This window comes from Pseudonaja textilis, chromosome 16 (assembly GCF_049901715.1).
Source record: "Pseudonaja textilis isolate UNSWEBS1 chromosome 16, rPseTex1.2, whole genome shotgun sequence".
In the NCBI taxonomy this organism is placed as follows: Eukaryota; Metazoa; Chordata; class Lepidosauria; order Squamata; family Elapidae; genus Pseudonaja; species Pseudonaja textilis.
The window spans coordinates 503,905-516,030 of NC_142005.1; the positions used below are offsets into that span (position 1 = coordinate 503,905).

At 45.0% G+C, this 12,126-nt stretch overlaps 1 protein-coding gene across 2 annotated transcripts in view; it reads right to left on the bottom strand.

The window, feature by feature from the left end:
- The window catches only part of ITGA10 (integrin subunit alpha 10), a 61,650-nt gene that overhangs the window by 34,348 nt on the left and 15,176 nt on the right, over positions 1-12,126 (bottom strand). For both annotated transcript variants that reach the window (XM_087913751.1, XM_026721801.2), the window contains 5 exons: positions 10,649-10,737; positions 7,376-7,490; positions 4,154-4,281; positions 2,878-3,026; positions 1,193-1,343 (listed from right to left, as the gene is read on the bottom strand). In XM_087913751.1, coding sequence (XP_087769877.1) covers positions 1,193-1,343; positions 2,878-3,026; positions 4,154-4,281; positions 7,376-7,490; positions 10,649-10,737 — 632 coding nt within the window. The remainder of the gene's footprint in view (positions 1-1,192; positions 1,344-2,877; positions 3,027-4,153; positions 4,282-7,375; positions 7,491-10,648; positions 10,738-12,126) is intronic.

The window sequence follows — 12,126 nt, forward strand, 5'->3', positions numbered from 1 at the left end:
CTAGGTGGGCGTGGCTTCTTCTTCTTTTTGCAGCACCCCCTCCCCCCCCATGCTCCATTTTTGGGCTTCCTGGGCCTCAGGGAAGCCTCCTGGGGGGGAGGCTCATGCCCCCTTTTGCCTCCTGGGGCTCAGGGCAAAGCAATAAGACAGTGAGAGAGATCCTGACACAGCTGGTCATCGGAACAGCTGATCGTTGGGAGGAGAAAGGAAAGAAAGAAAGAAATACCAGTTCGGCGGAACCAGGAGCTGTTTTTCTTTACTACCAGTTTGCCCAAACCAGGCTGAACCATTAGAATACCACCACTGAGTTTGTCTCTAGAAGTTGTGGGTGCTCCATCACGGGAGGTTTTCAGGAAGAGACCGGATAGCCACCTGTCTGAAATGGTCTAGGGTCCCCTGCTTGGACGGGGAGTTGGACTAGAACAGGGTTGGAATAGAAGACCCCAAAGATCCCTTCCAGCTCTATTCTGATTGATTGATTGATTGATTGATGCTGCCCAAGAGAAGCCAGGCACATGGATTTCTTCCCCAAGGGTATGACCAGCGCATTTCCCAAGCACCAAAATGCTCTCAGGATCAGTCAAGGATACCTCACAGAGAAGCAAATCAAAGGGATGGACGACCAATTCATCTGGACTGATTGAGAGGGAAGTACAATTATGAAGATATATGCCCAGAACCTGGCTGATTTCAAACAGCTAACAAGGAAAGTGTCTCCTGGGGGGGGGGATGGGGGGGATAAGACCTCTGAGGCCCCTTCCAACTCTTGTTATCCTGTATGATTGGGCCTGCTCAGTCTTCAAAAGTCCACCAGGAAATCCAGGATTGTAGGTTGGACTGGGAAATAAATAAGGAACGCCCCTCTCCACCCCAAGATCTCATTTTTATTTATTCTTGTGCAACCCCAGCTCAAGTTGGAACCCAGAATTATTCTTCTGACAATGCTTTTTCTCTTTCTTTTAATTTTTAAAAATGCTAACACAGATACTTTCTGCATGATGCATTCTTCCAGATCCAAGATACCTGATGTCGAAGTTAACAAAAGAATTTTGTTAAAATTTTTGTTGCGCTCAGATTGCTGGCTAAAATAAACTACAAGGGGGATTTACAACTATATTGGAACTTTCCCCTCCTTGTACAGAGAGACACCCACACCCTGTGTGTTTGTCCCTCCATCTGCTGACACACTTACTGCGATGGCGTAACGCGTCACATTCCGTTTCTCACACTCTTCCAAGGCGTCTTCAAGTTCTTCCCCATCATGGGACTCCCCATCGGTGAGCACGATCATCAGCTTGGTAGCGCCTTCTCTGCCCCCTCTTTCCGGACTGAAGGCCTCCGTGCTGCAGGCAGAAGCCAGAAAAGAAACCGAGACTTTGGGAAAAAGTTCTTCTCCCTGGCAAGGCCATGCCCCGATCCCGGACTAGAGAATACTAGAAAACACAGTGTCAACAGTAGAGACCTTCAAGTTTCTAGGTTCTATCATATCTCAAGACTTAAAATGGACACCTAACATCAAAAATGTCACCAAAAAAGCACAACAGATAATTTTTTTTCTGTGCCAACTCAGAAAGCTCAAACTGCCCAAGGAGCTGCTGATCCAGTTCTACAGAGGAATTATTGAGTCTGTCATCTGCACCTCTGTAACTGCCTGGGTTGGTTCTGCAACCCAGCAGGACAGACCCAGACTCCAGAGGATAATTAGGACTGCAGAAAAAACAATTACTACCAATCTGCCTTCCATGGAGGACCTGTATATTGCGCGAGTCAAAAAGAGGGCTGTGAAAATATCTACAGACCCATCACATCCCGGACATAAGCAGTTTCAACTCTTTCCCTCAAAATGACACTATAGAGCAGCAGAACAACTAGACACAAGGACAGTTTCTCCCCAAACGCCATCCCCTCTGCTAAACAAATAATTCCTGTCCAACTACTTACAAAGTCTGCATTACTATTATTCTTCTCATCCTTCATATTACCTATCTCTTCCCACTTATGACTATAATTGTGTTGCTTGTAACTTTACAATTTATATTGTTTTGCTTCCTAATACGTTTTAATTGCTTATTAGTAACCTATGACTATCACTAAGTGTTGTATCTTATGATTCTTGATGAATGTATATTATTTTTCCTTTATGTACACTGAGAGCATATGCACCAAAGTCAAATTCCTTATGTGTCCAATCACACTTGGCCAATAAAGTATTCTATTCTATTCTATTCTATTCTATTCTATTCTACTCTACTCTACTCTACTCTACTCTACTCTACTCTACTCTACTCTACTCTAATTCTAAAGCCACAGGTCTTGTTTGCCAAATGTGACAAGTTGCCTTGGTAAAATTTGGACAATGTTGGTGCATTGAAATTCTGCTGATGTGGGAAAACCTTATGACGATTTGCTGTCCGTTAATCAATCAAAGCACGAGCTCTGTGCAGCAAAAGAAAGGATTTCTCAGGCAAGGATGCATCTAATTTCACACTTTGAATCTTTGTACAAACTTATCTTTCACAAATTGCATTTTTCCAAGTTTGATAATGCAGTTTCAAATTTTTAGCTCTATCTATCTATCTATCTATCTATCTATCTATCTATCTATCTATCTATCTATCTATCATCTATCTATCTATCTTTAAGAGTTATTGCTATTGCTATCCATCCATCCATCCATCCATCCATCCATCCATCCATCCATCCATCTTAAGTGCTATTGCTATCCATATATGATGAGAAGCCAAACGTCTTCAAAAAAAACCCAGAAAGTCCAGTTGCCTCTTGGAAAAAAAGCACCTTTGGGACAACCAGGGACTGGAGGACGATGGAGCATCTCCATAGACCTTCCCACCTTCTCTTTCGCCTCCCAGAACCTACCAGGCCTTGTGGATGGCAGAAGCCGTCCGAGTTTCGAGTCCTTCCTGCCGGCTGATATTCTGGGCAGCTTCGATGACTTCCTCTGCCGTCTTGTAATCCCTCAAGGTCCATTCATGGACCGCAACTTCGCTGTACTGCAAGACTCCCACCTGTGAGGCCAAGGGGAGAAGGACCCCTCTTCAGTTTTGGGGAGAAGGGTGGGTGGGTTTCATGAGGCCTTGATCCCATAAAGGCAGCCTGGTCTATGTTACCTTCCCCAAGGTCTGCCAACTTGTAAAACATTCCTACACTTGTTTCCAAGTTGGCGTAAGAAACGGGGTGGCGTGGAAAGGACTGGAGAAGCACACAGCAAATGAACTTAGAAGCACATTCCAACTTTATCTTTAAAAAGATTGTAGCTGTGCTAGTTAGACAGTATATAGTATGCTGGTTAGACAGTATATAGTTAGTTTGGGAATGAGAGCTGTCCCCTTAAGGGAATGCTCCATGGGAAATGTAGTTAATGCCTCTTGGGAGATGTAGTTCATGTCACATGGTCACATCTGTAATCCTGATTGGTCACTGAACTGACCTCTGATTGGGCTGAGGGAGTTTTGGGCATTCTTATCTGGACCCCAGCATTGTGCTGGAGTCTCCCTTTGCTGTATCGTTATGGAATGAAGATAACTATATTTTCACACTATGGAGGCGACAATGCAAAGATTGGACATTAGATGAATCTCAACGTAACTGTGAGTTATACCTTGAGGATGCCTGATATAATCCAATAAAGAAACTTTGTATGGAAGCCTTTGTAGTGTTTAACTGCTTATCCCAGGAATTTGGGGAGATAAAGTATTGCCTGGGACAAGAAAGTAGCTAAGCTACTGAAGCTTTTGTCTGGGAAAAACTTCAATTGGAGAATGTGATAGATGACACCTATGTGCTTAATAGGATAAACTGATTTATGGCACACCTGGTGGGGGAGGGGGAAGAGGGGAAGCAGGGTAACTGTAATTACTTATGCCAGAATTGGCTTCATACAGGTCATGCCAGTATGTCGCTCCTAATTAATACTTTGAAGTTTTTTGAAGGCTCATGATTTAATTAGGGCGATCGCTGGAATCCCGACAACGTCTCTTTTCCAGAGATGCTGGTGTGAGCTCATGTCCCACTGATTTTAAACCTTAAAAGAACCACAAGAAACAATGGAAAAGCAAACGCTGCACTTTGATATGGCCCAGGGGCTAATCCATAAACAAAGATTGAGATTGGAAAAAAGCAAATAAAAACTCACCTGGATCTGCTCTGGGTCAATGAAAAATTTGCTGAGAATGTTGCTAAGAAAATTCTGCACTTCATACCATGGGTAAATGCTGTTGGAGCCATCCAGGACAATCACAATGTCCATATAGGTTGAACATCCTGCGCAAAGGTCAGTGAACAGTGGCAAAGGTCAGGCAGTGGCAAAGGATACCCCAGAGCAGCAGTCGCCAACCTTTTGGACCCCGGGGACCACCAAACTCATAATTTTAAATCCTAGGGACCACTAACCGGTTCTGTTGGTGTGGCCTAATTTGTGGGTGTGGCTTGGTGGTCATGTGACTGGCTGGGCAAGGCTTGTATGTAAATATTATAAATAGTTATATAAATATTGAATTTTTTATTAAAAAGAGCAACTTTTACCCAAAATCAGGCAAAGCAGGCAGGCAGATTCACTTAGAGATCTGTGTTTCTGTCATCAGCTATCTGAGTCTGCACTGCTTCAGTCCTAAGGAAGGTTTGGTTCGGCTTAAAAGCAGAGCCGAAGATCTAAAGACTAGCTAGAAAGTAAGAAATGCAACCATTTCCTGCTTTTTGGCTAATCTAAATCGCCCAGCACAGCAGAACAGATGATGGTCGGAAAAAGGAAAAATAACAACTTAGCAGGCAAGTTTGCCGGGGTAAGGAGTGAGTGGGCGGGGAGGGTTCCCGCGGGCCATGTGGGCGGCGCAGCCTTGTGTTCCTGCGCAGCCTGGATTAATTGCTTTGGGGGGTGGTGCTCTGGGGGTGAGATTTCTCTGTGGCTCACCAAAATTTTCTCACGGACCACCAGTGGGCCACGGACCACTGGTTGGCGACCGCTGTCCCAGAGTACAGGAAGTCCTCGACTTACAACAGTTCATTTAGTGACCGTTCAAAGTTACAACAGCAGTGAAAAAAGTGAGATAACCATTTTTCACACTCGAGACCATTGCAGCATCCTCATGTACATACGATTTACATTCGGATGTTTGACAATTGACTCACATTTATGATGGTCGCAGTGTCCCGGGGTCACATGATCCCCTTTTGCGACCTTTGGACATGCCAAGACAATGGGGAAACCAGATTCACTTAACAACTGGGTTATAAATTTAACGACTGCAATTATTCACTTAACCAATGTGATGAGAAAATTCGTAAAATTCATAAAACTCACTTAACCAATTTCTCACTTAACCACATAAATTTTGGGTTCAATTGTGTTTGTACATTGAGGATTACCTGTATGGGCAGCAAAATCCTTAAGCTTTCAATCCTAAGCAACTTTTGGCTATCCCTCCTCTTTTCCCCAGTATTTTCACCCAATTTAGAAAATCTATATTTCATATTAGATTTATATCTCGTCTTCCCTTGGGAAGCAGGTGGCCTACACAATCCTTCTGCTGCTATTTGTTTCTCTGAAATTCTGGAAGTAGGTTGAAGGAGATGGACTGGTCTAAAGCCCACCGCTGAACTTCCATGATTGAGGATGGATCTGTGCAACACCCAAACTGCCATCTCAAATCCCGATAACCAATTTGGAATACAGTACCAAAGGAAGCCACTGAATACCACATGGCCTTTATGCCAGCCTTCCCCCGCTTTGGAAGTGGGGAATTATGATTCACTTCGGGCCCAGACAATGCTGGTTAGGGCTGATAAGGATTGTACTCCTTCAATTGTCCTTGCTTAGATCTTTCAGCATGTCCACTGATGCTGAAAGAAGAATGTTCTGTTTGAAATTCATCATCTTTTAATGACCCCATAATCCCTTGTGGGGTGGAGTCTGGACAACTGAAAGGAGCCGAGTGTTTACTGGCCGGATCCCCTTCCTGTTGCCAATGAGGAGTTATGTTCAGCAGATATATACTCATCTGTGCCCAGAGAGAGAGAAATATTCGCCTCTACCTAGGATCCAACTCACAGCCTCCTGATTGTGATACGAGAGCTCCACCTCCAGGCTACCCCACCACTCAATGTTCTGATTTGTTACGTCTCTCTTCCATGTTTCCTCAAATCCTGTTGGAAACAATCCCAGCTCTTCTGATAAATGTAAGTCCACAACTGGGCATTTCCAGGAGAGTCATGGACATGTGAGGCTTTCTAAAACCCCAGGATGTGTTTCTAGCCACTTAGTCAGCCCTCCTGTGGAACGAATGATGGGCCTGACTCATGGGAGGGAACCTGGAGCCAGCTGTGAGCGATGGGAGGTCCCACTCACCAGCCTGGATGGCTGAAAGTCACTCTGGGGAAAGACAAAAGCTTATCTAGCTTCATTTCTAGTTGGGCACCACTTTTGGATTTCTCACTTAAGAACGGAAACAATGAAAATTTGATTTTAGGACTTGGCAATTAGATACGTTACAATTTTAGAATTATAGTACAGGTAGCCCTTAACTTACATCAGTTCATTGAGTGACCGTTTGAGCTTACAAAGGCACTGAAAAAAATGACTTATGACCTTTTTCACACTTATGACCACCTGTGTTGTAGTTATCCAACAGCAGGTGCGGATGGCTGAGGAGAGCTCAGATGAGGGGCCAGGACCATCAGGGAGTGGACTGCTGCCTTCAGAGATTGTGGGGACTGGCAGCAGCGATGAGGAGGTTCCCGAGGAGCCTGTGCCAAGAGCACTTGAGTGCAAGATTGCTTGCAGGAAAGAGTAGTTACAACAGCATGGGCAACTTGGGAGTAAGGCTGCAAGGTAATGGCCCCTCCTTCAAGAAGATAAAAGCCAGCTGTGAAATGAAAGTTCTTTGCAGAAGGCAAAGACGTTTTGAAACTCCAGCCTCGTAGACATTCCAGTATCCCGAGTTTGTATTTGAAGAATCTTGTATTGCAAATTATTTCTTGTCTGTTATCTTTTGGCAAGTCTCACACAGTTTGGCAAGGCTTGTCCTTATCACAGCTAATTATTTTGCAGAAGCATTACAAGATTTCTGTTCCCTTTGGATTGTGTTTGATTTGTTGGAAAAGGGCGTGGGTCAGAACAACCTGCAAGTTTTAAAAAGTCCATTGGAAGCTCAGACTTGTGCAAAACCTTAAATTGCTCCACCCACAAAGTGAGCATGAATCTGTGCTGCGCTTTAGAGTCAACCCAAGGAACATGTCCACACATTGCAATGGAGCACCATTGGTTTATAGCACACCACGGAGGAGGACCCTATAGAATCAGCCAGAGGATCTTTCAAAGTTAAAATAGTTTAGAAGTCCAAGGAACAAAACCCAAACTTACTCTGAACCGTTGGAGCAATGTTTTCCATCAGCCGGAAGTCCTTGTCCAAGCTAGTGCACATCCCTGTGTTATACATGGATGTTCCACATTCCTGGGACCAGAGGGGAGCGCAGGCCTGCCAGAAAGAGAGAGGATCTCCATGAGAACTTGGAGTGGCTTACTGGACTGCAGTCTCCCCTTAAGAAGGAGGGTGCAAAGGGATTTGGGCTGGGTGTCCCAGTTTATGGTCTGACCTAAGCATAGTTCACAAAATTGTCTGCTGCAATGTCCTACCTGTCAATTACTACTTCAGCTTCAACCGCAATAACACATGGGGCAAACAATAGATACAAACTCAAAGTAAACCGCTCCAAACTTGATTGCAGAAAATACGACTTCAGCAACAGTGTGGGTCGCGCCTGGAATGCCCTACCGGACTCTGTTGTTGCATCTTCAAACCAGTGGTGGGATTCAATTTTTTTTTACTACCGGTTCTGTGGGCATGGCTTGGTGGGTATGGTGTGACTTGGTGGGTGTGTCGTGGCTTGGTGGGCATGGCAGGGGAAGGATACTGCCAAATCTCCATTCCCTCCCCACCCCACTAACCTGCTTTCCAGCTCCGTTCTCCTGTGCACAGCAACCAAAGGAGACCCAGCCAATCAGCTGGGACTCAATGGGAGGCAGAGAAGAGATGGGGTTGGCGGGGCCAGTCAGAGGTGGGATTGGCCGGTTCTCCAAACTACTCAACATTTCTGCTACCGGTTCTCCAGAACTGGTAGAAACCGGCTGAATACCAGCTCTGCCTCAAACCCCAAAAACTTTAACCTTAAACTGTGGACCTCACTCCATTCCTAAGAGGTCCATAAGGGGTCATGCATAAGCACACCACCGTGCCTACCATCCCTCTCCTACAGCTCCCATTTATTATACTTATACCCGTTTATATCTACATGTTTGTATGTTATGTTCATACTTATACTTGGTTTCTCATACATGCTTGACAAACTAAACTAAATAAATGAAATAAATAAGCCATACGATCCCCTTTTGCAACCTTTTGACAAGCAAACTCAATGGGGAAGCCAGATTCACTTAACAACCGGATTACTAACTTATCAACTGCAGTAATTCACTTAACCACAGTGGCAAGGAAAGTCGTAAAACGGGGCAAAGCTCACTTAACAAATGCCTCGCTTAATAACTGAAACTTTGGGCTCAATTGCGGTCGTAAGTCACGGATTACCTGTATAGACTTAACAGCTCTCAGGTCCTTGGTTAGGACCTGAAGTGTTCAGTTTTTAGCAATCCCAGACTGTGAATCGAACTGAAGATTTAATAATATTAATGCACAATATCATTGCATATACTGTGTGAAACCAAAAGATAGGTTAGCGGAGTATTCAGTCTGTTGTGGGAATGCAGCCTTAAAATCATCATCAGTAGAAAAGTGGAGGAGGTGGGGGACTTGGGGGGAACATTTAGGAATTAAGGAGCAAAAGGCTTCTTGGCCAGGGCTGCCCCCACACTAGCCATGAATCCGAAGATCCAACATCCTGTTTTCCAAATCTGAGCCAGGTACTCTGGAATGCCACCAAAATTAAACTGGAGAAAGTGTTTCACACTCCTGGACAATCCATTAAAAGCGAGCAAGGCCAGAAAAGCATCTGAGGAAAGAGGCTGGCTTTGGAATTCTGCTGCCTTTACAGATGCATCCGATTTGCTCCTTCTCTGGGTGCATTTCAGCAGGAGGTGCCAAAAGGCACATTTGTTCATTTATTTGTTCGTTATTTATTCATTCAATCAATCCATGAATCAGAATAGAGTTTGAAGGGTCCTTGGAGGTTTTCTAGTCCAACCCCCTACTCAAGCAGGAGAACCTGCAACATTTTAGATAAGTGACTATCTAGTCTCTTCTTGAAAGACTCCAGTGATGGAGCAGCACCCACAACTTCTGGTGGCAAGCAGTTCCACTGGTTAATTGTTCTCACTGTCAGGAAATTTCTCCTTAGTTCCAGGTTGCTTCTCTCCTTGATGAGTTTCCATCCGTTGCTTCTTGTCCTGCCTTCTGGTGCTTTGGAAAATAAGTTGACCCCCTCTTCTTCATGGTAGCCCCTCAAATACTTGAAGACTGCTATCCAGTCACTCTTAGTCCTTATTTTCTTACTAGAAGATCTTTAAGGTCCCTCCCAGCCCTGTTATTCTGTGATTTCAGTCTAGATCTTTTGACAATGTTAGGCTGGTTCAGCTTATAGATGACCCTGTGGTTCGATATATGGGGCACAGGGGTTGGATGCAAATATTTTTACTACCGGTTCTGTGGGTGTGGCTAGGTGGGCATGGCCATGTGACTGGGTGGGCGTGGCTTCTTCTTTTTCTCGTCCTCGTCCTCCTCCTCTTCCCTCCTTTCTCCCCTCTTTTCCAACTTCCCTATCTAGCCTTCCTTCTCCTCCTTTTCCTTCCTCCCTTCTTCTCCAACTTCCCTATCCATTCTTCTTCTTCTTCTTCTTCTTCTCTTCTTCTTCTTCTTCTTCTTCTTCTTCTTCTTCTTCTTCTTCTTCTTCTTCTTCTTCTTCTCCTCCTCCTCCTCCTCCTCCTCCTCCTCCTCCTCCTCCTTCTCCCTCCTCTTCCTCTTCTTTGCAGCACCCCCCCATGCCCCCCCATTTTTGCCTGCTGGGCCTCAGGGAAGTCTCCTGGAAGGCTGGTTTTGCTCCCAGGAGGCTTCCCTGAGGCCTAAGAGGCCAAAAACCGAGCGCAGGAGAGCCACACAGCAATCCCCCTGTGCCCCTTTTTGCCCCCTGGGCCTCAGGGAAGCTTCCTGGGCGAAGCAGTAAGACAGTGAGGGGGATCCCGGCACAGCTGATTGTCGGAATAGCTGATCGTTGGGAGAAAAGAAAAACAAATACCGGTTCAGCCAAACTGGTAGATGTTTTTTTACTCCTAGTTCGGCCAAAGGGTAACATTTTTTACCTGCTTCGCTCAAACCGAATCAGTAGAATACCACCCCTGATGGGGCAAATAAGCCACTTTGGCAGCAAGATTAAACATGTCGTGTGAACAATTTACATGGTGAGCAGCAGCCATCAAAAACGTGCCCAACTCACCCTGTTCTGCTCAAGGCTGCTCTTCCAGCAACCCGGTCAAGCCTCACCATTTAATGGGTTGGCAACTGAAATTACTGCAGCAGAGTTAGCTTTTTATAGCTCTTGTTCTCTCGCTCTCTCTTTTTTTAAAAAATATGTGGTTGGGTATGTGCTTTATTTTAAAAAAGAAAAACTTACTGCAAGAGATACTTACCACAAACCCGTCATCTTTGTTAGCTATCAGCGTCATCCCAAAATGCATGTTTTTTATTTGCCTGGAAATATTCCGGAGACTCATGTCACCTAGTTGTGATTCAGAAGTGGGGAGGGGAGGAGGAAGGAAAGAGAAAAAAGGAGAGAGAGAGAAAAAGGAATATGCAATCTTTGGATCCTGCTGAAAAGTGCGCCTCTATATCATGCTTTCCTGTATAATTACTGATGTGCTTCAACTTGTCTGTTTTAGCCCACTCAGCCCATGAGTTTGATTCCTTTCAGTTTGGTCACCACACTATAAAAAAGATTTTAAGACTCTAGAAAGAGTTCAGAGAAGAGCAACCAAGAAGATTAGGGGACTGGAGGCTAAAACATACGACGAACGGTTGCTGGGTATGGCTGGTCCAGGGGAGACAATATAGCAGCCTTCCAATATTTGAGGGGCTGCCCCAGAGAGGAGGAAGGGAGTCAAGATATTTTCCAAGGCACCCGAAGGCCAGACAAAGAATAACTGATGGAAACTGAACAAGGAGAGATTCACCCTGGAAATAAGGAGGAATTTTCTGACAGTGGGAACAATCAACCCATGGAACAGAAGTTGCCTTCAGAAGTTGTGGGCGCTTCATCCCTGGAGGCTTTCAAGAAGAGACTGGGCTGCCATCTGTCAGCAATGGTGTAGGGTCTCCTGCTTGGGCGGGGGGTTGGACTAGATGACCTACAAGACCCCTTCCAACTCTGTTAATCTGTATTCAGTAGTTGTAAAAAAAATTGAAAGAGATTTCAAGGCACAAAGCCCTGGAAGCGGGGGATGAGGTGGGTGGGTGGGGGCTGATTGCAGTCTATGTGCAAAGGACCTGACAACTGTTGATCACAGCTATGAGTCAATAGGATGAGGCAGCTGCTAAAAAAAGCAAAGACATTTTTAGTTTAATTTTCAATTCATGGGAAGAAATAATTCCACGGTTTTCTGCCTTGGTCAAACCCCACCTCTACTTCTGGGCACCACAATTTAAAGAAGAAGAGGAAGCTGCACAATTAAGGCCTAAAACCCTGAAAACATGTTTGGAAAAACGTCCTCGGAGCAGTTGGTCAGCACACCTCTGACTTCAGGCAGTGAGGGGATCTCCCTTATTAACGGATTTAGATAAATATATTTTGGGGTGGCATTGGTGGGCCACAAAAGCCCCTTTAAAATCAAGGATTCAAACATCTCTCCTTTTCCTTTTGGAGCTAGGAAGGACCCCCTGACCCTCCATTGCAACTTATAGACATCTCCTTTTAGGCCTGGATCTTCTAGCCATCTCAGCCAGTTGCTAAAATGTGGCTGTGAAATTGAAGAATGCAATGGCTCAGTGGCTAAAGACAACATCAGAAAGGTCGGCAGTTCAAATCCCTAGCGCCGCATAATGGAGTGAGCTCCCGTTCCTTATCCCAGCTTCTGCCAACCTAGCAGTTCGAAAGCATGCAAAAAAAATGCAA